General features: G+C 33.9%; 6 protein-coding genes across 9 annotated transcripts; 2 read left to right on the top strand and 4 right to left on the bottom strand.

Annotated features, from left to right (window-relative positions):
- Nucleotides 1–1537: 1537 nt before the first annotated feature.
- LOC111790535 (uncharacterized) lies at nucleotides 1538–2131 on the bottom strand. Its single transcript, XM_023671472.2, has 2 exons — nucleotides 1915–2131; nucleotides 1538–1842 (listed from the first exon to the last, which is right to left on the bottom strand). The coding sequence occupies exons 1-2, from the start codon at nucleotides 2047–2049 to the stop codon at nucleotides 1612–1614; spliced, it is 366 nt and encodes a 121-aa protein (XP_023527240.1). The 5' UTR covers nucleotides 2050–2131; the 3' UTR covers nucleotides 1538–1611.
- A 1542-nt stretch (nucleotides 2132–3673) lies between these two features.
- LOC111790534 (large ribosomal subunit protein eL14z) lies at nucleotides 3674–6078 on the top strand. Its single transcript, XM_023671471.2, has 5 exons — nucleotides 3674–3795; nucleotides 3928–4029; nucleotides 5312–5441; nucleotides 5566–5678; nucleotides 5807–6078. The coding sequence occupies exons 1-5, from the start codon at nucleotides 3793–3795 to the stop codon at nucleotides 5858–5860; spliced, it is 402 nt and encodes a 133-aa protein (XP_023527239.1). The 5' UTR covers nucleotides 3674–3792; the 3' UTR covers nucleotides 5861–6078.
- Nucleotides 6079–6781: 703 nt separating this feature from the next.
- Nucleotides 6782–8211, top strand: LOC111790533 (large ribosomal subunit protein eL14y). The gene is made up of 5 exons (XM_023671470.2): nucleotides 6782–6933; nucleotides 7046–7147; nucleotides 7339–7468; nucleotides 7570–7682; nucleotides 7886–8211. The coding sequence occupies exons 1-5, from the start codon at nucleotides 6931–6933 to the stop codon at nucleotides 7937–7939; spliced, it is 402 nt and encodes a 133-aa protein (XP_023527238.1). The 5' UTR covers nucleotides 6782–6930; the 3' UTR covers nucleotides 7940–8211.
- On the bottom strand, nucleotides 8041–9990 carry LOC111790536 (epsin-3-like). The gene is made up of 4 exons (XM_087122285.1): nucleotides 9852–9990; nucleotides 9467–9589; nucleotides 9125–9286; nucleotides 8041–9029 (listed from the first exon to the last, which is right to left on the bottom strand). The coding sequence occupies exons 1-4, from the start codon at nucleotides 9947–9949 to the stop codon at nucleotides 8477–8479; spliced, it is 936 nt and encodes a 311-aa protein (XP_086978411.1). The 5' UTR covers nucleotides 9950–9990; the 3' UTR covers nucleotides 8041–8476.
- Nucleotides 9991–11647: 1657 nt separating this feature from the next.
- Nucleotides 11648–17549, bottom strand: LOC111790879 (casein kinase 1-like protein 10). Its single transcript, XM_023671986.2, has 15 exons — nucleotides 17351–17549; nucleotides 16711–17063; nucleotides 16569–16609; nucleotides 15912–15981; nucleotides 15651–15799; nucleotides 15480–15575; nucleotides 14897–14967; nucleotides 14322–14383; nucleotides 14173–14236; nucleotides 13997–14081; nucleotides 13684–13810; nucleotides 13478–13551; nucleotides 13314–13374; nucleotides 12437–12570; nucleotides 11648–12288 (listed from the first exon to the last, which is right to left on the bottom strand). The coding sequence occupies exons 2-15, from the start codon at nucleotides 16784–16786 to the stop codon at nucleotides 12007–12009; spliced, it is 1392 nt and encodes a 463-aa protein (XP_023527754.1). The 5' UTR covers nucleotides 16787–17063; nucleotides 17351–17549; the 3' UTR covers nucleotides 11648–12006.
- A 1075-nt stretch (nucleotides 17550–18624) lies between these two features.
- LOC111791302 (uncharacterized protein At4g14342) lies at nucleotides 18625–23424 on the bottom strand. 4 transcript variants are annotated; one of them, XM_087122290.1, is made up of 7 exons: nucleotides 22775–23424; nucleotides 21995–22080; nucleotides 21783–21906; nucleotides 20212–20545; nucleotides 19917–20131; nucleotides 19320–19363; nucleotides 18625–19039 (listed from the first exon to the last, which is right to left on the bottom strand). In XM_087122290.1, exons 1-4 carry the CDS (start codon nucleotides 22778–22780, stop codon nucleotides 20531–20533), a joined length of 231 nt encoding a protein of 76 aa, XP_086978416.1. In that variant the 5' UTR covers nucleotides 22781–23424; the 3' UTR covers nucleotides 18625–19039; nucleotides 19320–19363; nucleotides 19917–20131; nucleotides 20212–20530. The 4 variants fall into 4 exon arrangements, with proteins under 4 accessions (XP_086978416.1, XP_086978415.1, XP_086978414.1 ...); XM_087122289.1 differs by having other exon boundaries at nucleotides 19917–20121; XM_087122288.1 differs by having other exon boundaries at nucleotides 19917–20545.
- Between the last annotated feature and the right edge of the window lie 118 nt (nucleotides 23425–23542).

Below are 23542 nucleotides of genomic sequence, written 5' to 3'. Positions count from 1 at the left end.
CTTCCAATTTAAATTTGATTACGTTTTCATCCCATAATCTTTTAAACGCTAATTTGGCACTAAATTCTTAATTTTTTTTTTAATACGTTTCTTCGATGCCTCCCATTATATTATCCTTGTAGTAAATAATAATAATAATAAATAAATAAATAAATAAATAATAATAATAATAATAATAATAAATAAATAAATAAATAAATAAATAATAATAATAATAATAATGCCTTCACGCGTTAGCCGACCAATTTTCCATTAATCACGTCCAATGAAATCGTCTACCGCTGCCAGCTGTATTTTGTTAAATTATTTAATATTTCATTATATCCACAAACTTTAAGTTTTTTTTCGTTTATGTAAGCAATTTTTAAATACATTAAAAAATTTAATTCTCAGAACATTTAAGATAATTAAAAAAAATGAATTTAAGATCATTTTATTTAATCAGATTAATTATTAAAATTATACTTAACATGCTATTTAATTACAAATGTGTTATAACTTTGTCTGTGTCACAAATTTAATATTTAAAAATGCCTAAAATTTTGAATTTTATGTCTAATAAATTTTCAATATTAAAATGTCGTCTCTGTTAGCATATTATACTTATAGTTAAGACATTTAATTACTTTTTTAATGTCAGTCTATGGAACTAATATCCCCTACTCAAGGTTATATACGGTAAGCCGTTGTTTTTTCTCTCTTACTTATATAACGTCTCTTTCAAAAATCTCTCTCTGCCCTCGCTTTCTAAAATCTTCTCTTAAAACCAAGGTCAGAGGCTCGAACGTACGTCACTTGGCCGTAGGCGACGCAAGAACAAATTGGCTTAGCTCACTTGTTGTTGGAAAGTGAGTGCCGCACAATCACAAATCCGCTGCCATTAAAAGTGCGATTGTAACAAATGGTATCTCGATAAAGATAATAATTAATTTTATTTACATATTTAAATTCAAATAATAAATTCATACTTTAACTTAGATAAAAATAAAAAAATATATATATATATATTTTTTTTAATTCAACAAGGAGAGATATTCTAAAAATTAAATAACGGATTGAGAATGATATTCTTAGGAATAAAATTTTTGGAATTCATGTAGTTTATGTCTGTGGTAGATAAATTATTCTTCTTTAATTGAGAATAAGAATAGAACCAAACCATTTAAAAATAAATAATCGAGAATTCATACAGTTTATGTCTAAATTATTTGTCTATATTTGTGATGTAATAATATGTGATCGTATTTACTTTTATTATTTATTATAAAAACAATAAATTATTTTTTAGAATAACTATCGAACAAGTGTAGAAACATTTCTTTTTGAGATTACTTTTTATAAGGCATCATATTCCAAGCGTCAATCGATTGTAGTATCATACCGTTAATGTCCTACATTTGTCAGGTATGCAACCTAGAAATGAACTATATGATTCTAAATGCTCGGTCGTCGTATACCTAAATTTCTAAATATCTTGTAATAAATTAAATTAATTATATAAGGACGATTGTTCAAGAACTAAATTTGTAATTTAACAAAAATTGGAAAATTTAAACTTTACTGTAACGTCCTGTGTCGATCGAAACTCTAGTCGAGTTAAAAGGAGTAAAATTAAAGAGGTTGGGATGGGGGTGGGTATTTGATGGAGTTCTTAACAAGTTTCTTAGTAGCAGCATCAGGCAGGTTGATTCCACAAATATCAGCCAATCTGATGAGATAAAGCAACACATCAGAAAGTTCTTCCCCAAGATGCTCTTTATCCGATTCCTCCCAATCTGGCAGCCCTTTCTCCACCTCCCCTCTCCATTGGAATATTTCCGATAGCTCTCCCACTTCTCCTACCTACAATCATACGTACGAATCAACGTAAGTATAGTTCAATGGTTAAGAACGAGTAGAGGAAGAGAAAATGACCATAGCGAGGAGAAGGTTTCTGGGGCTATGATACTTCTCCCAATTTCTGACTTTGGCGAACTCCTCGAGCTTCGACGAGAGGTCCTTTAGGCTAATGTCGACGACACCGACATCGGCTTGCTCGCTGCCTCCCATGGCTGTTGCTGCTGCTGGTGGTGGTTCACAAGTTTGTGTTGGTTTTGTGTGTGTGGGCAATGGGAGATGGAGCAGCCCCCTTGGCTTTATAGGAAACAATTAAGGTTTATTTGGCAACATGAGGAGGAAAAAGGAAGCCAAGTGGGAAAGCAAATAACATGAGATTCCTCCATATGCCTCACCCCAATATTCCATTTTTAACCCTAGTTTTTTAAATAATAATTAATATCTTATCTACCGAATCAGATAGTTGATTAATAGTTAAAAATCCTTAATTAATAATAATTTTATTTTTTTTAATTTCTTCTTATATCTTTGAATTATAAAATTTTAAATAAATTCGGAATTTTAACAAAAATATTTAAATAATAATAATAATAATAATAATAATAATTCCCTTGCTTGATTTTTTTTTTTATATTGCAAAAAAAAAAAAAAAAAAAAGTGCTGAAAATAATGATGATTTTTAAAATAAAATAACAAAATGAGTAATGTTAAAAGCTTAATTTAAATTCCACCATTTTAATTTTCGCCTCATTTGCATTTAATTTATTTCCAATTCAGACTAAAAGCAATAAACAACCTCCTATATTAGGCTGTTTTTTTCAGATAATTATGACATATTTCATAATATTTTTAATCCAATTACCATATTTAAAGTGATTTATTCGAGGTGGAGTAGAAAAATGTCCATTTAAAATCATTTTAAAATATAAATTCAATTTAATCTTTTAATTATAATTTTCATAAATTAAAAAATGTTTTGAAGTAATTTTAAATTCAATATAAATAATTTAAGCAATTTTAAAATTACTTTTGAACTTAAAATAATTTTTTTTGTGCACTCAATAATTACTAAAATAAAAACTAAAAAGAATGTATAATTAATATTCACATATAACACCAATAAATGATTTATAAAGATAATATATATTTAAAAAAAATGGTATACTTTTATAGATATTTTATAATATTATCGATAGAGATAACATAATACTTTTAATCTATGTCGTGAATTTTTATTTTTTATAAAATTTTGGTAATTCGGTGGCCGGCTTTAAATTCCTTCCTCCTAAATATACTTTTGTGAAAAGAAAAAAAAAATTTTAAAAAAAATTACGATATCTTCTTTTAAATTTTAAATGGGAATCGAACATCTTCTCTAAATATTAATTTAATAGTAAAATATTGGAGATTTGCGTACCAAATATATTTTGACTCTCATTAATTAAAATAGAGAATATATTCTAATGGATAATTATTGGTTGATTTGTGAATAATCATATAATTTTATTGCTAATTAAAATTTAAAATATAATTTTTTATTTTTGGTGGAAAAGTTTTAATCTCGCTATATTTGGTAATGCTGGACCTTTGTAAATTAAAATATAGAATAAAGACCACTTTAAAAAAAAAAAATTAAGCGAAGAAATAAAATATCAAAATTAGTGGGAATAATCAATTTTCTCTCAACGGAATTATTATTATTTTTATTTAGATGGATATCTTAAATAAACTAAAATATAAATTAACAAATTATTATATATTATCATATATATAATATATAATAATTTCTTAATTTAACTTGGAAGGTACTAATTCGTAAATTAATAATAATTGGGGACTAAAATCGTAATTTCAGAGAGTAATAATATGTAGAAGGAATGGATTATATGGACCCAGTTCAAAGAGGAAAGAACCCTAGGCTCGTCGCTCGTCTCTGAAAAACCCTACAACTCGAATATGGTGAGGATTTTCTTCCTTGGTTTTTCTGTTCCTAACGAAGAATCTATAGCGTGTGGTGTTATAATTTGTTCGTAGTTTCTGTCCTGCGAATTGTTCTTTAATTCTATGTTTTCTTTCTTATCGGTTCTGTAGCCGTTCAAGAGGTACGTCGAGATCGGGAGGGTCGCTCTTGTAAACTACGGCGAAGACTATGGAAAGCTCGTTGTCATTGTCGATGTCATTGACCAGAACAGAGTATGTTTTTCTTGCTATTACTTGTGATTTTTATCGATGAGCAGTAATTTATAGTTTGAAGTTGTATCCGTCGTCTTGGATGTTTGGAAGACAAGGAAACAAGAAGATATATATTTAACAGGACACAATCCTTGGTTCTATTTCGAACGTATTCCTATAGCTATGGATTGATTTCTTCTGAATTTGATGTTTGTGTCATGATCTTAACATACATGTCTCATCAATTCCGCAATTTATTATCTATGAAAATCATTCTATGGCTTCTACCGCCCTCGTTGTAAATTGGGAAGGTCTTTTGTAAATGTTATGGAGTAAATTTCAATCAATGAAATTGTCTGTTATATGTATATAAACATTTTGTAGCTTCTTCAAGTTTGAAGTGTTAACTATGGAACAATCTATTGCATTTCTTATTTAAAGTCACGCTCATTGATTAGGTCATTAAGTAGTTGTCATTAAAGCGTTAGTTGGGTTGAGGACGCATATTATTATTGATGGATGATTAAATTTGTAATAGTCCAAGCCCGCTAGCAGATATTGTCCTCTTTGGACTTTTCTTTTCGGGCTTCCCTTTAAGGTTTTTAAAACGCATCTACTAGGGAGAGGTTTCCACACCCTTATAAGGACTGCTTTGTTTCCCTCTCCAACCGATATGTGATCTCACAATCTATCCCCTTGGGGGCCTAGTGTCCTTGTTGGCACTCCTCCTGGTGTCTGGCTCTTATACCATTGTAATAACCCAAGCTCACCGTTAGCCGATAATGTCCTCTTTGGACTTTCCCTTTCGGGCTTCCTCTCAATTTTTTAAAACGCGTCTACTAGGGAGAGGTTTCCATACCCTTATGAGGAATGTTTTGTTCCTCTCTCCAACCGATGTGGGATCTCACAAACCCAAGGCTTGAACAGTTTTCTCTGACTGATTCTCCACCGACCCCTAATGGATGTTTGGCGGATACTTTAAGTGTATGGTTGTTTGAAGTTCGGATGACTTAAGTTGTTTTTATCTCCTGAATGAATGTGACTATATATTATCCAATTGTCCCTGTTTTGAAGAACAGGAAGGATTTTAATGGATTTTTCCCATGTATCCATTTTTTGTTGTCATTTCCTGGTGATGAAGTTTTTGTTTCAATATTTGATTAGTTGCTTCCAACATTATCTTAGCTCCGCTATTAAAGCATCTCTACTTCCTTCCTCTTTAAGAGGTTTGTACTGTATCATTCTCAAAAAAAGCTTTGGTTAGTTGCTCATTCTATCATTTCATTAATGCTACTATATACAGGCTTTGGTAGATGCTCCTGATATGGTCAGGTCTCAGATGAACTTCAAGAGACTTTCTCTTACTGACATAAAAATTGACATTAAGAGAGTTCCTAGGAAGAAGGAACTCATTGAAGCTATGAAGGGTGCAGGTATGCTATTCATTTTTCAACTTATTTCGCAAATACCCAATTCCTTTCTACCTACCCCCGTCCCCCGTCCCTTGTCGTCATCTTTGTTTGCTGTAAGTTTAACCCGTTGCCTCGATCATCTTAGATGTTCAAAAAAAGTGGGAGGATAGCTCTTGGGGGAGAAAACTGCTTGTCAAGAAAAGGAGGGCAGCTCTTAATGATTTTGATAGGTTCAAGCTAATGTTGGCCAAGATAAAGGTCTCTGCCCTTCCTGTTGTATACTTTTTAGCCCTTTCTTATGCTTTAGTACGTGTAGGAGTTTCAAATCCTCATGGATTCCCAATACAAGTTTGACTTTACTAACGATGGGCATTATCATTTTGCAGAGAGGTGGATTGGTCAGGCAAGAGCTTGCAAAACTGAAAAAGAGTGAAGCTTAGAGTAATCGCATTTCTTCTGTAGCTTCAAATTTTGTTAGAGAACAATTTATGAGGTGTGGATTGTTATCCCTTTTGTTCCTCCAGCCCTTGAGAGTTGGGGGTGTATCTCAAGTACATGAGAGTTTAGTGAGTTTTTATACAGAGTTGGGTTAATCCCAATGTGCCAGCATTAGTCGAATTTAATTAATATATATATTGTTAGGAATCACGGCTTTTCACATCGCAATGGTATGATATTATCCACATTGAGCATAAGCTCTCATGGTTTTGCTTTGGGCTTTCCCAAAAGGCCTCGTACCAATAGAGATTGTATTCTTCACTTATAACCCCATGATCTTCCACTAAATTAACACTAAATTAACCAAGGTGGAACTCTCTCTCTCTTTTTATATATATATATTAATTTATTTATTATTATAGGAATTCTGCCTACCATAAGCACCCAACCTTGACTAGGGGGTGTTTCTCTAGATTATCAATTGAAAAAGGAGCTTGAAAAAATATAGTCTTATATTATAAATTCAATTCATTTTTGTTAAATTACAATATGTATAAATATATAATGTAATTATGTGATATCATACAATAATAATTATGCAAATTCATAAAAGAATAAATAATAATAGTTTATATTCAATCCAATCTTTAGGGGATAACTATGACTAATTAATGATTTTTTTAATATATATTAAATATATTTTGTTTGTATTAATTTTTTAAAAAAATAGGCTACAAAACACAAAATTGTGGTTGTTTTTCACTGTTTTATAATCATATTTCTAAATTGGTTTATTTTTTTAAAGTATTCTTAAAATATATACCAAAAAATAAAAATAAACAGATTGAAGTAATATTTATATTCTTAGTTAAAAAAAGAAAAAAAGAAAAGAAAAGAAAAAGGATTATCAAAACTGGGAAGGGCTAAATCGTAAATTTAAAGTTATAATGATTTTGTATCGAAAGAATTATTTGGAACTACAGGGGAACAAAAAAAACCCTAGTTTCGACATCGGCACTGTAAACCCTAGTTTCTTCTTTCGCCCTTCTCTGAAACCCCTTGCACGCCGAAGATGGTAAGCATTCCTGTCCTTCGTTTCGCTCTTTCTAACTACGAATCTACAGTTTTTGGTGGTATGATTTTCTTCCCTTCTTTCTGAATTTTGCGTTCTTTTAATGGCTCTGTAGCCGTTCAAGAGGTACGTTGAGATCGGAAGAGTCGCTCTTGTCAACTACGGTGAAGACTACGGAAAGCTTGTCGTCATTGTCGATGTTATTGACCAGAACAGAGTATGTTCTTTTTTTTGCTATTGGGTGTGATGTTCATCGATAATTGCTAGTTTCAGTTTGAAGTTGTACGTACCAATTTTATTGGATATTGGAAAGCCCCGGAAAACTTAGCATTTCTGTTTCCCGACTCTTTGTAGACAAGATTTGGTTAGTTGTTTGTTCTATCATTTTATTAATGCAACTGCATACAGGCTTTGGTGGATGCTCCTGATATGGTCAGGTCTCAAATGAACTTTAAGAGACTTTCTCTTACTGACATTAAAATTGACATTAAGAGGGTCCCTAGAAAGAAGGAACTCATTGAAGCTATGAAGGCTGCTGGTACGCTTCTTAATTTATTTTTCATGTACAAATACCCATTACACCCTGCCTTTTGTGTTTTTTTGTTTGCTTTAACCTGTTGTTTTGATTGACCATGTCAGATGTTCAGAAAAAATGGGAGGATAGCTCTTGGGGGAGAAAACTACTCGTGAAGAAAAGAAGGGCATCACTTAATGATTTCGATAGGTTCAAGCTTATGTTGGCTAAGATAAAGGTCAGTGATAATTTGATGTAATCTGTAGTTTGTACTTTCTCTTGTTTGATTTGACCCTTTTCATATGGCGTTGATGCATGAAAGAGTGCGAAAGAACTTTTGTTTTATTTATCATTTAACAGAAACTTTCTATTGTGCTGATCAGTTTTCTTTTCTTTCTTTCTTTCCTTTGTTTTTTTTTTTTTTTTTTTTTTGGTGTGCAGAGAGCTGGATTGGTGAGGCAAGAGCTTGCGAAGCTGAGAAAGAGTGAATCTTAGAAAGTGCATTTCTTTGGCTTCAAATTTTGTTGTGAGTTTAAGTTTATCAGGTTTGGATTGTTATCTCTTCTGTTTCTCTAGCCCTCAGGAGTTTGTGAATGTTTTGAGATGTATGGAATTTGTACTTCCAATAGTGAGATCTTACCTAACTTTACCACAAGATGCCTACATTACTCCAATTAAGCATGAATTTGAATCTGCTGAGTGCTGATGTTTCTCTGTTCAACTGTTAAATTGAATATCTGTGCCACTGATTATGGTTTTGTTTTCTATTTGTTTTTTTTTTTTTTGAGTTTTTTTGTGTCTGTCTTCCCTTGGGTGCCGCTGCACTGATGAAATATTTGATACCGTAGTTGTACTACAAAATGAACATTGCTTGTTATTCATACCTCTAAGTATGCTATCAAGCAGTCTTGGCTTGGCCTGCTTCATTTGCCTTAACTTTTACTTAAGTATCCTCTACAAAGGGTACCCTGTTTAGAAATATAGTTGCTAACAAAATCTTAATGTAGTATCAAATACTTCTATCTTCAATCTTCAATCTTCACATTTATTAGAAGCTTTTCCAAATCCTGCTCCCTCCAGACTGGTAGGACTTAATGCCACGAGCTTTGTGCAAACTTCACTCAGTAAACTTGTTGGTTTCTTTTCCTCATCCTCAGGGTCAAGTAGAGATTCATCCTCTTCGATTAGGGGGCATTCCCAAAGTTGTTGTCCTTTGATAGTAAAGTTTTTTTCCGTAGAGTTGTTGTCATTTCCATTTCTTCCCCAAATATGGCTTTCAAAGGCATCATCAGGGGATGGGGAGTTTTCAAAATTGTTTCCCTCATGTAAATCACTCCATGCGGGGCTCAAAGTAGTAGAATATGAACCAAATGATGAAGTTCTTGTTGATGCAAACGAAAAGCTTGGTGAAAAGTTGGGTGACAGTATTGATGATGACGAAGAAGGTGATGAACTACTACCAAATCCTTGAATTTCTCTCGTTATTTTCAGAGCTCTCAAACGTGATTCTTTTAAAGTCTGGCCTCCTTTCAGTAGTTGTAGTATCGATTGTGACTTTTTGTGCATGATTTCACCCCAGTCGAACCTATCATATCATTAGAAAATCAAATATATCCCTTGAGAATAGCTGTTACTCTGTGATACTATTTACAATTCTGATTTGATTAAATCATTTTTTACCCCCTTTCATCTACATGCTTAAAAGTTCCAAGTGCTTCGATGATATATGAATCTCTCTTGAACTCGTCAGCTAACTCTTCTGGTCCGTGGGTTAACAAGAACTCAAGGAGTACCAGTGATTTGTAGGATTGTTTCCACTGCTTCCACTCAACACTACGAAGCCTGAAAATTGCAGTCACCAGAAGTATGATAACACTTTTTTTTTTTGTTTTATAGGGATAGGATTTTGGGTCCGTCACATTTAGAGAATTATTTCAAATGGGAGATTTACATTTGTTCTTTTCTTTGAAATACTCCTATAAATTCATCCAAACATAGGCCAGCAGTGTCACTTTTACTTACCGATTGTGAAGGACATCAACAATTCTCCAATAATCATCTATCTCAAAGGATGCCTCAGCTATGGTTGTCATTGTTTTAGCATCAGGGGTACATGGATCTTTGTTTGTTGCTTCCTCTGCCAACCTTGGAAATACAGGAAAGTACACACTAATTACAATGAATGAATGATCTCGAACGGTATATACCCTCTAGATGAATGAATGATCTTTTGTATATCGAATATGTATTCACAAGAATTAGGAAAGTGCATTCCTGTTTAAAAGTTCTGTGATGAAACCTTTGTCAATTTTATCATGAAGGTTCGGCCATTTTAGATATTGGCAGAGAATGGAAGCCTCTAAGATTATGTGATCATTTATCTGTATGTTAAAGGAAGAATGCTTACAATTCTGCGTGGGTAACGTCAGTGAAGACGAGCCTGGCTACTTTGAATCTTTCATTAAGGAAAGAAAACGCTTGCTTCTTGAGCTGCTCTAGGGACATTCTTGCCTCTTAGCCCCAAAATCTTAAACCAATCTTCAAAGTTCGAACTGTTATTTGAAAACCTTTGTTGGTTGTTAATTAATTACAAAAGAAAACTTCTTCTAGTGGTGGTCTTCGGACATTGTTCAATTAGAGAGATTATTGTATGGACACCCTTGAGTGTAGCTCTGAAAATTGATACGAAGATATTCTAATAATAGAATTATGCCCTCCTTTTCTCTATCTTTAGGGGGGAAAACAAGACCACCAAATTGAAGTGGACTTCAGAACCTTGTGCATATAAGAAAATAATTATCATCCTACAAAAAAAATGGTTCAATTCGATTCTCTATCCTACAATTATTGTTTTAAGAAGATCAATTATATTTAGATTGAGTTGGAGATTTATGATAACTTAATTGCATAGAAATAAACCGATAGCAGTTACGATCCCTTCAGTGTAAGGGTGAAATATATTTTAGTTCATGAGATTTAGATTTGGTAGCTTTTGGTTCTTGAGTTTATAAACTTGAAAAAAATAGTTTGTTTGGTCACTGTTGCTTTTTTTTTTCTTTTTTTTTTTTTCTTCTTTTTTTAAAATAAATAATTTTCTCAAACTTTAATCCACTTTAAAAATTCAAAGACCAATATGTTACTCAATCCAACTAAAAAGTATGATTATAAAATTGAGGTGGCAAAGATAGGTTGGCACTCAAAAAAGTATTCGTAGCTTTGAAGGAGAACACTTTCGCCATTTATAAACTTGAATGTTTTAGTTTTAGTTTTAGTTTTAATATTTTTAAATTTGGAGTTCAACTTGGAAATATGTGGCTGTTTATATGACCTGCATCAAAATTATGTATAATTATTTTTATTTATATATATATATACTTTAATCTTTTATTTAGAAAATAACATGAACTTCTTTAGAGAGAGTCAAATCCAAGTCTTCTGAACCACCAGAGCTACAGTCATTCTCATTATTGAGATCAATCCCATCTTGGGGTGGATGCTGCCACGCCGAAACCTGATTCTGTTGAACGTTAATACCGTCGGCAGTGGTTGGGCCAACAACGGATGAAGCGGAAGCCAGTGGGCCATGTCGACGGCGCGCCGGAATAGCTTCTTAGAGACGGTGGCGGCATCGTCATGTAATCGTAAAGTGTCATTTGGGGTTTTCGAGAAGCAGAGGCTAGGCCATGGAAATAATTGGTCTCAGAGACCACAAGGGGCACCGAAAATTGTGTTTTTCCCGGCGACACGGCCGGCCAGATGTCTTGCGGGAGGTAAACAACAGCTCCTTGAATGATGGGTTCCAGCTAGATTTATCAAAGGGGGAGGACTTCCATGGGAAAGACGGAGGAGCTTTAAGGAGGAAGGCCATGGCCGAAATGAGAATGGAGATGGAAAGAAATGCAATTAATAGAGGTAGAGAAGAAGAAGAAGAATTATGAAGGGCATTGGGGAAGCCAAGTTTTGAAGAACACAGCTTGGCCACAAATGGATGTTTTTGTGTTATCTTAGCACTTAGCAAGTAAAAAAGAATAAACACGAAGAAACAACCATAAGAGAATTTTATCTCTTTCTTTTGAGTTTAAAATCAAAATCATATACATATCATATATGGTCAAAACAATTATTCAGCAAAACAATTACAAGAAGCAAACATAAGAACTAATATTAAACTTGCATCATATATAATAAAAGAGAAAAAGGAAATGGTCAAAACAAATGAATAGAGGACAGGAAAAACCATATTTGAGTTCCAGCAGAGTTCCGTCGCCTGGAAGGTATATTACAACTGTCTCAAATGTATTAACATCTTCCTACAACGAAACAAGCACCATTGTAACCAAGAAAATCCATGGAGGTTTCGCTTCCAACCAATGTTTCCGGTGGAGATTTCATTAAATTTTGTAGTGTGGATGAACCGAGCCAAACTAATGATCGATACACATATACATGTTCAGTCGATATAAAATACCGTAGGAGCTGGGGCATTTTACAGAAGATACATAGGGTGCTATATTGACCATTCACACGGTCACTAGTTACCCAGATAGATCTGTTTTTCCTTCTCATTTCCTCTTGCCAGTTCCAATAGACAACAGCTCAAAGCTCCGGAGTGTATCATCACGGCCACCTTTTGTAGTTGAAGAACGGTTAAGAGCAGTCGTTTTGGTCTCAAAACCAGGTTGAACCCTTTGGCCTGCAGATAGACGACTACTTGCTGACATCAGGCGACTTGATCGGATTTCACTTGGCTCCCCAGAGGAGCTTGGTCGGCTGCTCGATAGAACAGGCTTCTTCGAAAGGCTTCCATTCCTATAGCTACTGCGGGCCCTTTCTGAATCAGGTTGCTGTGAAAGAGGGATGGGAGAGAAAAAAACATGTCATCTTATCAAAAGAGGGAAGCAGCAGAGTTGTACAGAAGCCCAAAAGAATAGTAAGCAAAACAAAAGTTTGTTGAGATAAACGAAAATTGAAGATTAGTGCTTGGAACAGTACCACATCCTTGGAAGATGGTACATCATCAGATGATCTATGTCTGGAATGATCACCGTGCAAACCATGCCCACTGGAGTTCCTTCTTCCGAATGCCTCAGTTCCACCAGAGAATCTATCTCGAATATCTTGGCCCACTAGATGGCATAGGAAAATAATATATCAATTTTTCAAAAGACTACCATTTCATCAGTTCAACATTTGTAGCATAAATTGGCTAGGAATCTCTATAACATGAAGAGAGGGCTCTCAAACCCCAATGCTCCAAAATGTTTCTCCCAACAAAAGAAAAATATATATCATATCAGTTGAAAGAAGACAATTGTTTTAAACCCCAATTCTCCAAAATGAACTACACCATTTGGCCTCTCTATTGCTGGCTTTTGGTTTCGTTGTTAGTCCGTTGTGCTGTCTTAACCAGGTATTTTTCTGATTTGATTTGAGTTCATGGGGTATTGATGCTACATATGATTAAAGCTGGTTACTATTCTTTCATTTGAGTTTTTTACTGTCAACATTTTTTTTTTCCGGTAAGAGTCAATTTCATAAAATATGGAAAGGCAACAGCCTAAAGGTCGGGGGTAGAGATCACCCCCACCCAAAAGAACTAATACAAAAAGCTATCCAATCAAGGATAACTAAAATCAACCTGATTATTTTTCTCTCCCTCTCTCTCTCCCCTCCTATTGTCACAACCAAAGCCCCGTCCCTTTGTATGCATGTAGATCATTAATAAAAAAACATGTTCTAATGAGCCGTGGAAAAATGAAGTTTGGTAAGAAAGCCTCTCTCCAAGCACAGGTTATAGCTATAGGAGGTAAAATACAGCCAATTCAGCAAATTATAGATTATCCTATCCTTCCTGAGTAAAGGAACGGACCTGGGTGCTTCTCCCCTCTTTCAGCAGATGGTCCTGGAGTGAGACCTGGTTTTCCACTGGGCTGCAGAGAAGCAACAATCGAAGAGTATATTAGAAGCAATGCACTTTTATTTTCCACCATTGGTCAACTATAATATAAGCATCCAAACAAGTAAAGTACAGACTCGTGGTTTCGAACTGGAGCCAATTTGTGGATATTTCAGTATAGTCCAGTCAAATACATAGTCAAATTGATATCCTGCAACAAAGACCAGTGTGATACCGTTAGTTAAACCCCTTGATGGAGTAATAAAAGGATTTCGACATGTACCCTGTGTGTATCAAGAATTCATTAATACAAGGGCAAGGATTTCGACAGTTTTAAACGAACCTTCACGGATGAAAAGGTCTCGGAATAATCTCTTCAGATACGAATAGTCAGGTTTATCTTCAAACCTCAGTGACCGACAATAGTGGAAGTAGGATGTAAATTCTGATGGATATGATTTGCAGAGGACCTAGACACATGTAACCATGTCAAATACGTTCATAAAAAACTTCAAACAAATTCAATCACAATTTGTAAGGGACAAACTGGCATATGGCAAGCACACTGCTTGATACAATCACTTGTACTCACTGTTTGTGACTTCGCATTTATATTTTGTAAACGTTAATATGCCACAGGAAGCTAGTAATAATACCTCTACTGGAGTAAGCATCTTCTTTTCACTGATCTTATCATATTTTTGCTTTTTAGTCCCTGCCTTCAGTCCTTGCCAAGGAAGGCTGAGAAAAAGATATATGAACTCAGGTAAAAATCTGATGTGTCAAAGAGATATGAGTACCAAAAGCAAGCATCAAGTAATATGTGTGCAACCTTCCCCTGAGAAAATACATAAGCACGTAGCCCAGCGATTCTAAATCATCCCTCCTGCTTTGCTCTGCAGTCAAGTTAAGTAGTTTTATATAAAAGGAATATGGCTCTTTGAAAAAAAAAAAATGTTGAATGACAAAATATTTCCTCACCAACTCCAAGATGAGTATTGACACTTGCATAGCGAGCTGTTCCCGTGAGATTCTTATTTTCTCTGTCACAGAAGCAAGTGAGAGAAACCACCAAGGTTAATTTCACAAATAGCATAAAGATCAACTCAAAAAATTCACAACATATTGGGAAACAATTAATATCATAGATGCAAAATTATATCAAAAGAGGAGCATTCAGACCATAGTCAAGATTGTGCAAAGAAATACACACAAAAAAAAAAAAAAAAAAGGGATTCCCAATTCATTAAACACTTGTTTGAATGATCTAGTCACTTCATCACTAGACTCATCATTGTACTGTATGACAAAGAGACATAAGCATGGAGCAGTTCAAATGTTGAAGGATAGAATAAGGTTATGAGGCATCTGTACTGATAAACAATTTGCTAACATATATCCACCTTCTCTACCTGTTCATAGCTACACACGTTTAGGGGACTGAAAGCTGAAGCTTCACGACTCAATATGGTAGCAAGGAGTGTCAAGATTGGTAAAGGGAAAATGCAGATAAAAGGCATGCCAGAGTCACAAAAAGGTAATAGATGATAAGTTACCTGTATGGTATATGCTTGTGTGTCTGAAGATCTCTGTACTTTTTTGCAAGACCATAGTCAATGATGTACACCTGTTCAAAAAAGCATGGTGGTTTGATTTAATAAGTTATAAGCCAAAGAAATTAACTTTTCAATCAGCAACCCCCTTCGCCTCAATAAAATTCAGAGGGCAAATTATTTGTTTTTAACTTTATAAAAATAAGTTCAGAAACGTATGAAGTTTTTCATGACAGCTAGAAAGACATTCTAACATGCGAGAACTTAAATTGAAGTCATTTTCTTTCTTGCCTCGTAATTATGACCTTGAGACAGCAGAAACTACAAACTTCAGATAGGATGGCCAACGTAAGAAATAAACTCAAGCACCAAAAAACGGATAAAGTACTATTAAGAAAAGAGATTTTAATTGACATCATTAACATTCTCAAACGTTGAAATTCCCACCAACTCTCACAAGTCTCCATATATATTTTGTAGGGACATCAGTTTTTCCCCATGGAAATGAATAGCTTCAATGTTGGGAACAAAGAAAAAACTCTAGAGATGTACAATAAAGTACAAAATGTTGTCCAATGCATTATACCTGATTGGCCTTTCGCCCCAAGCCCATAAGAAAATTGTCCGGCTTTATGTCACGATGAAGGAAACCGCGTGAATGCATATATTCAACTCTGTTTAACTACAGGGGAGAGGTAAATGCATGAGCATAGAAAAAACTCAGTGAGATACTACTTAAAAGGATGTGCAAACTAACCAACTGATCTGCTAGCATCAAAACGGACTTCAAGGACAGTTTCCGATTGCAGTAGTTGAACAAGTCTTCTAAGCTTGGCCCGAGGAGATCAATAACCATGACATTGTAATCACCCTCAACTCCAAACCATTTGAGATGGGGTACACCGGCTGGATATATAAACGAAGTATATTAGAAGAAAATCCCCTACACGATTGAACATAGTTCTAAGAAAGTATTGTTAGCATCATTCGGCATAAACGAACAATCGAGAAAACCTACTTCCTCCTTGAAGAAGCATGTATAGTTTTGACTCATAGTGAAGCTGAGGGTGCTTGGTCTTTGCAGATTCCTGAGGAAACAAGAATCTCATAAATGAATCATCAGATTCTAAAATTTTGTCAATGTAGAATATAAATCAAATGGTGGATACAGTTAACATGTATCATAATGAACAACTTATGTATCAGACCAGTGTAAATATAAAACATATAAATTCAGAAAGACATCAAGATTTTGATGCGTTATTTTTTTCCCTTTCCCCCACTACTCCTAGCAATGAGCGGTAAGATAAAAAAGTATATATAATGAAAACGTCTAAATGGTAATGTCAAGGAGAGGAAATTTGATAAGCAATAAAAAAAAAAAAGACTTTCATCCTTCCCTTAAATTCTGGAGACAACAACACTCGAGATGCTAATGTGTTTGTTAAAGTTTCCGGCATATTGCTCAACTTGGTGTTCACAACAAAAGTTTTAAGATGCCAAAAATCAATATCAAAACTCAAGAAATTAGAGGACAATTTTTGTTTAAGGAAAAAATTCGTTTTTAATCTTGATCGCAAAATTTCACAATTCTTTAGAGCGCAAAGGAGAAAAGACAAAATCTCCAAATTTCCCAGTAAATAGGATTGGAAACACAACTGAATGATCCACTTACCAGCTTGACAGCCACTTCCTCTCCAGTTTGTACATTTGTACCTGTATAAACCAAACGAAACACGATCAATGTCCGCCATGTTTCTCATACAAGCACGTGAATTGCAAGAACAAACGAATAAAAAAACACATGAGCTGTATACCCAAATAAAGTTCGCCAAATGATCCGCTGCCGATCTTCCTTCCAAGCTTAAACTTCCCACCTATAATGCGCTCCATGACCTAATTTACTAATCCACCAAGTTCTCCCTTTATATATCAATCAGCTCAAAATTTAGTCCACCATACAATATGGCACACAAATGCTTCCCCGTCGAACAATTCCGTTCCCAATCCAGGTGCCGCATCGATTCTTCTGAGGATTGAAATAATCAATACTGCCTCTGATCCACACCTTCCAGCCCGATGATGGTAATGATCGCAAATTCCATTCAAGCCTCAAATCACGCACAGCACACGAACGCCTTCCGTATCCAAATCTCACAACCTACATTCCCTGTACATAGAAATGTAAGTTAACATCTGGAAACCGAATTAAAAGGCATGTTACGAGGTACGAGAAAAGAAGTGCAATTACATGAGGAAAAACGAATTGGAGATCAAAAGGGGCGAGGAAAAGGACATCGTGATAGTGAGATTGAATAGAACAAGAATGGGATTGGAAGACGAGGTCGCAAAATAAGGTAATGGCAAAGATTTTAACGCCAATGTGAGCGAAAAAAACAACAAAAGAAGGGGGAAAAACAAAAAACAAAAAACAAAAACAAGGTTCAGAATACATACTGGGATGAGATCTTCGGATCTGAGTTTTGGAAAAGGATCAGTTTCTTCGCGAATTAGAGGAGGAAGAGGAGAATATTTGGTGGATTTCGACGGAGTGAAGAAAAGGAAGCGAGAAAATGAAGGAAAATGGATGAGAAAAAAGTTCGGAAGATTGGGGGAAGAGGAAGACAAGGCCAGGTGATATTGTTTTCCTTTTTCAATTTTCTTTTAATTAATTTTCTTAATTCCTTTTTAACACACTGTTTTATGTTTTATTACATTTTAAGTACCAATCTGCTGTGATGCACCCATGATTATATCCTACACTCGCCTGTAGTCCCTTCAGAAGAAGCCACGTCTCGACCTGATCTTTCACTGTCCCTTTTTTAACTTGTAAGCTGGATTAATACACGTGTCAATATTTGTACTTTTTCCTTTTCTTTTTCTTCCATCTTTTAATTAATTGCCCTTTTTTTTTCTTTTTCTTTTTTTCTTTTTTTACTATTTTCATCGCTAGTTGATAGACAGACGAGCGATCAATCCTGTCGTCCGGAAAAACAATAAAGCAAAAAAAAAAAAAAAAAAAAAAAAAGGAGGGATCATAAATTTGGGTTTTTTCTATTTAAATAATAATAAAAACATTGTATTTTTAAATAAATAATAATTATTATGTAATTTTTCTTTCTTGCAAATTAAGATACATAATACTCTTATTACTTCAGAAAATAGAAAAAACTAAATACTTTCATTAAAAAAAAAATTTAATTATTGCATGGATTAAATTGAACATTAATTAAACTTAAATATATTCGAAAACATGATTATTAATGAAATTATTAAGACTTTTAGCTAGCTTTTTTAAATTAAAATTAGTAGATGAATACGAACATGCAACTAAGTTTAAAGTTTAATTTGATAAAATTAAAAGTTATTATATAGATTAATAAAAATTTGTCCGAATTTAAAATATATATCTCCTCTATTAAAGAAATGAATGCAATCTTTAAAAATGTTTATTTTGCAATAAAAAAAAATTGAAAGGTTTGTGAAAATGAAGTGAATAATAATGTAGGAACTTAATGATATAAAAATGGAAATGTGAGAGAAAATATGAAAGGCTGTAATTGAGAGGAAAGTGGTTGGTTGAAAGGAAAGGAAAGCATATGGTTTTTCATATTTTGAAGGAATCTATGAAAGACTCAATCCACCATCTTAACCAATTCACTTGGACTCTTCTTGGATTTAATAATCATAAAACCCTGAAATTAATTATTAGATAACAACACAACTCCAAATAATTCAATCTCAATAATTATCGGATCAAATTTGATTTAGTACAAAAGTTTAATCGTAACAGGTACACTCATAGATATTGCCTTTTTTGGACTTTCTCTCAAGATTTTTAAAACGTGTATTCCACTGAGAGGTTTCTAAACCCATATATACAATGTTTAGTTTCCATCTCCAATTGACATTGGAATCTCACAATCCACCCTTACGAGATCTAGGTTCTCGCTGACACTTGAACCCCACTTCAATCGATGTGAGATCTCACAATTAATAATCTATCTATGAGCTAAAACACTCCAACTTAGTAAGGTTTGAAATGAGAAACCGAAAAAAAAAAAGAAAAGGTTGCATATGAAGTAATGATGCTCGGAGAGGAGTTGGTCCCTCACTGGCAGCAGAATCCAAGGAAATGGCATACACCTATCAAAACATTTTTGACAAACAAGAATGAATGTGAATGTAAGAGAACAAAAGGCCAAAATGGGAAGTTTGGTATCAATCATTAAGGAAGATGGAGAAGGTAGAGCTTGCTTTAGCCACAGACATTCTAAAGTACTGTCCAACTTAAAAAAATTAGCTAAGCATACAAACATTATTGACCTCTTTTATATTTATCTTTAAAATCAAATTAATATTGAAGTAAAAACGTGCAAAAGGAGTATTGAAAACATATCATATCAAATGATTTGATTCATCGTACCCTAGAGTGTGAATGTCGATATTCATGATTGGTCATCCAACCACCTACAAAATAGGAGGAAAAAAAAAAATTATTCAATGGGTTAAAAAACTAACACTAATATAGTACTCATTGAAAAATTATTCAATGGGTTAAATAAACACTAATATAGTGCTCATACGACAAAGTCTGATGCTCAAATCAAATGTGGAAAACGACTACGAAATGAAAATTCACGTGGGCTAAATATGTGGTATCCCTAGGCAAAATTTTAATTGTCAATCAAAATATAGCTCCATAGATGAAACATCAATAACAATCCCAAAGACAATCATTCAACTATTGTTAAACTAAAAAAAAAAAAAAAATTGAGTTTACTAAGTACTAGGTCATTAAAGATTTTCTTATCCAGTCTTTTTGGTATAAGAATCATGATTGGCATGAAATTCTAATAAAAAAAGTTTGAAATACAGCTATGATTCACAAAGATATATCATGAGTTAAAAGAGATGTCTATTGAGTGCCATACATCATCGAGTATAGGTTTATAGCTTGACGCTAAAATGTTTTCTATGATAGTAAGCATATAAGACTATGTAAGAGTTGGAAGGAACATACCTTGTCAAAGTGAATTGATGCAGTCCTAGGTTACATGATCGCATGTGATAAAAAAATATTGGTCCAACTACGGGCATCCATGCTGACAAAATTTGCTCAAATGCATGGTTCACGGTTTTGTGTTAAGTAGTGAACTAACAGTCCAAACATTCTAGTAACTTGCATAATCAAAGTAGAAACCTGATTTAGCTCAATTTAGGGGAGCCTGCAAGATTCTATTAGCCATTAGCCGAGAGTTATTGCAATTTCCTGACATGATAAACATGAAGAGTCCCAAAGAAATCTGAAAGCGTACCTTTGTCAGACCGAGGGCATGTGTGCTTGCATTTTCCACAACATGAACCGTAGCTTTCGTTAGTGAAGGGACAAATCAAACGTTGAAACCAGTTGGACATTTAATGATGTATCGAATTGGCACAGACCAATGCTGGACCCACGTTGTCCTCTCATTGACCCTTCACTTCAATCTGCTTTCCATTTTGTAGATTCACACCAGAGAACTGATGAGCAAGAGTGTGGGATTAGGAGAGGCACTCTCCTGCCAAACCAAAATGTTCCTCAAAGTTAAGCTGGAGGCAGTTCCATGAGCGAGCTACTTGATGGTCCTCCTCCTTTCACTCAATACCATGCTGAACATGGAAATTTCTCATTATCAAGGACCAAATAAAAAAAAGGAGCCCACTCGTATTAATTAACACAGGACGTATCACATAATTTCGTTACAGTCCTGTTACAATTAATTCCTGAAATTGTGAAACTGACTGATAATAATTATAAACTGACTGAACTAAATCCAGCATCCATTGCTATCAAATTAAATTCAATTCGTGGTCTTCTCAAAAAATAAAACAATCAATTCAAGGTTAAACAGAACTACACATGTAAAGATGGGAGCATTCTCCAGACTATGACTAGAGTGGACATATTTTTCTTGAAATAAAGGATGATAACGACTGGGTTTGGAAACTGATTCTTAATCACTTCCCATTAGCCAATTCGTAACAGAGTTAGCAAATCAAAGGTACAATCTCTGATTACAAACTAATAAAATCTCAATCGTGTCCCTTTCTGGAGGAAGGCCACAAGGTAATAGCATTTTCTGCACACAAAAAAAAAAAAAAAAAAACAAAAAAAAACAAAAAAAACAAAAAAAAAACAAAAACAAAAACAAAAACAAAACAAAAAAAGAATGTTAAGAATTACCTTTCTTTATCTAATTAAGTTGTAAATGAAATCCACGAAGAACTAAAAGGAAATTTCCATCACTCATTAAGAAAAAAAATTAGTTACACATGGGCACAACCCCACATTTCAAAAGTGGTAGGACCAATTTATTCTCGACACTACACATTGTGAAGAATGAAATAACTTGGGCTACTGTTTTGAGTAAAGATAAAAAGCCACATTAGAAACTAGAAATTGGAAGGAAAAATGACCTAATAATCAAATTACAAGGACATGAAAATCAGAAAGCACATTTTATGTGGGTGGAGGGCAAGTGAAGGAATAATGAACGAGTATAATGAATGCATGCAGAAAGCTCAGAAATGGTTGGCTCAAAAAAAAAAAAATAATAATAAAAAACTGCCCATTAATAACAAAAAGTGTTGCAACCCATCTTTCATCTCTCTTTCTCTCGTTCTTTTTCATTTCTCACTTTTTTTGGGGGGTGTTAACCCGAAAGCAACAAACATGGATATCGATGCTTTATTATTTTAATAATAATAATAATAACAAAAACAAATACCAGCCATACCTGACAGAAACAAATAATATTGGGATGGGGGGAGGCAATAATAATACTAGAAAAGGAAGCTCGTCAGTGAAAAGACAAATAATAACAAAAAGATAAGGCAATGTATCAACCTGCATAAAGTTGTAGCGTTCCCTTCCGATGGATTCATTTTCTGCTATAGCGAAGTTAGCCAGAACGGGGTAGTGACCAACATATGATGCATAGCTATCACGCTGAATGTTCACGGCCCATTCACTGTACACACAGAGATGTGAACTGAGGTTTACACAATATTATGCAAAGCAATATAAGATCAAGGCTCCAAAGGAATAAGAAAACTAACAATCTATTTAAGTCAGCGTGCACAGTTCCCACATATTTAGCCTGAAGGTGCTCAAGTTGGGAATTGATGTTAAATCTATCACTGGCCTGTAGTGAATATCAGAAACCAATATTAGCGCCCATATGAGACAACCTCAAGCAAAGACAGGAAGCCATGATCAGCTCTTAAATTTGAAAAATGGATTACTGATTCAAAGGTTATCACTGCCTATGACACAATGGGAAAATTACTACATAAACTAAGGACTAAAGAGGTATCCTTTCCTTGGAATGAAATGAATGAAAGGATTATGGTATCAATTGGTGTAACTCGTCTTCACTATTTCAATTCTGTAGACCTGCACTTTTTGTCCAATTGGAAAATTTTCTTGTACGGCGCTATAAATTTCATACATCAAAACATTTGTTATCTATCAAAATATATACATATATGCATTTCCCGTTCTTGGTTGTTCACTTCAAGCAGAGCTGATTTTCATGATTGCATCAGGGCAAAATAACTCGGATTCATATGGCAACTAAAAGTAAATAAACTTAAGCGCTAACCAAGTGTATGAATGAATGACAAATGGAGTTACTAATACCACGAAGAAACGTCTCCCAAGATATCAGAAACGCGACAATGCAGAACAAACAAAAATCTCATATAAACTAAATGGAACGGTCGAATGTTAGTACGAACAAACGTATAAATTAGGCTCTTCCGAAATGAAATTGCAATGAGTTCTAGGTTTTGAAATTACTGCTGAAATGAATGAACAACAAAGACGAAAATGCGCACCTGCATGTTCGATTTGGGGCAGATGCGATAGCAGAAGAGCAGAGAAATAGCGCGAGGTTAAGGTTGAAGCCTCTCGCGCCATATAATTCTTAAATTCGCATATGAATTAATCCTCAAAATTCAATGCATTAACCATTATTAAATAAATATTACCTTAAATTATAAATTATAAAAACTAATATGAGTAGAAATCTTTTTTAATATTGAAATATTTATGAAACTTTAAGGGTAATATTACAACGTTAAAAAAATATATATGTATTTTTTAAACAAATCACGAAATTTAAGGATATTTTTTATAATTTAACCTTCTAAATTATCGTTAATATTTGATTCTTTTGTTTTTTTTATATAGATTTTACATCTTTTTATCTACAAATCGAGAGCGGTTTGTGAACGTTTGATAATCTTTGTAGAATTTTCATTGCAAATAATGAAAACATTTATGACTTTCTTAAGCAACAAAATATTCATAACCTCTCTCTATCAGTCACATTTTAAAACCTTAATGATAAGTCTAAAAAAAACAATATCTGCTAATGATAGGCTTGAACTATTACAAATCGTATCAGAGTCGAATAACAGAGTCAAATAACAGGCGGTGCCAGCAAGGATGCTGGCCCCTAAAGGTAGATTGTGAGATCTCATATCAAAACATTCCTTATAAGATGTGGAAACCTCTCCTTAACAGTTAGCACACACATTTTAAAACTTTGAGGAAAAGCCAAAATAAAACAATATCCGCTAGAGCTCAGAAAGAAACAAAGT

The sequence above is a fragment of the Cucurbita pepo genome, chromosome 3 (genome assembly GCF_057944985.1).
Source record: "Cucurbita pepo subsp. pepo isolate OVF chromosome 3, ASM5794498v1, whole genome shotgun sequence".
Lineage (NCBI taxonomy): Eukaryota > Viridiplantae > Streptophyta > Magnoliopsida > Cucurbitales > Cucurbitaceae > Cucurbita > Cucurbita pepo.
Note: the sequence above shows the minus strand (reverse complement) of the source record. Positions and strands in the feature narration are given on the sequence as shown.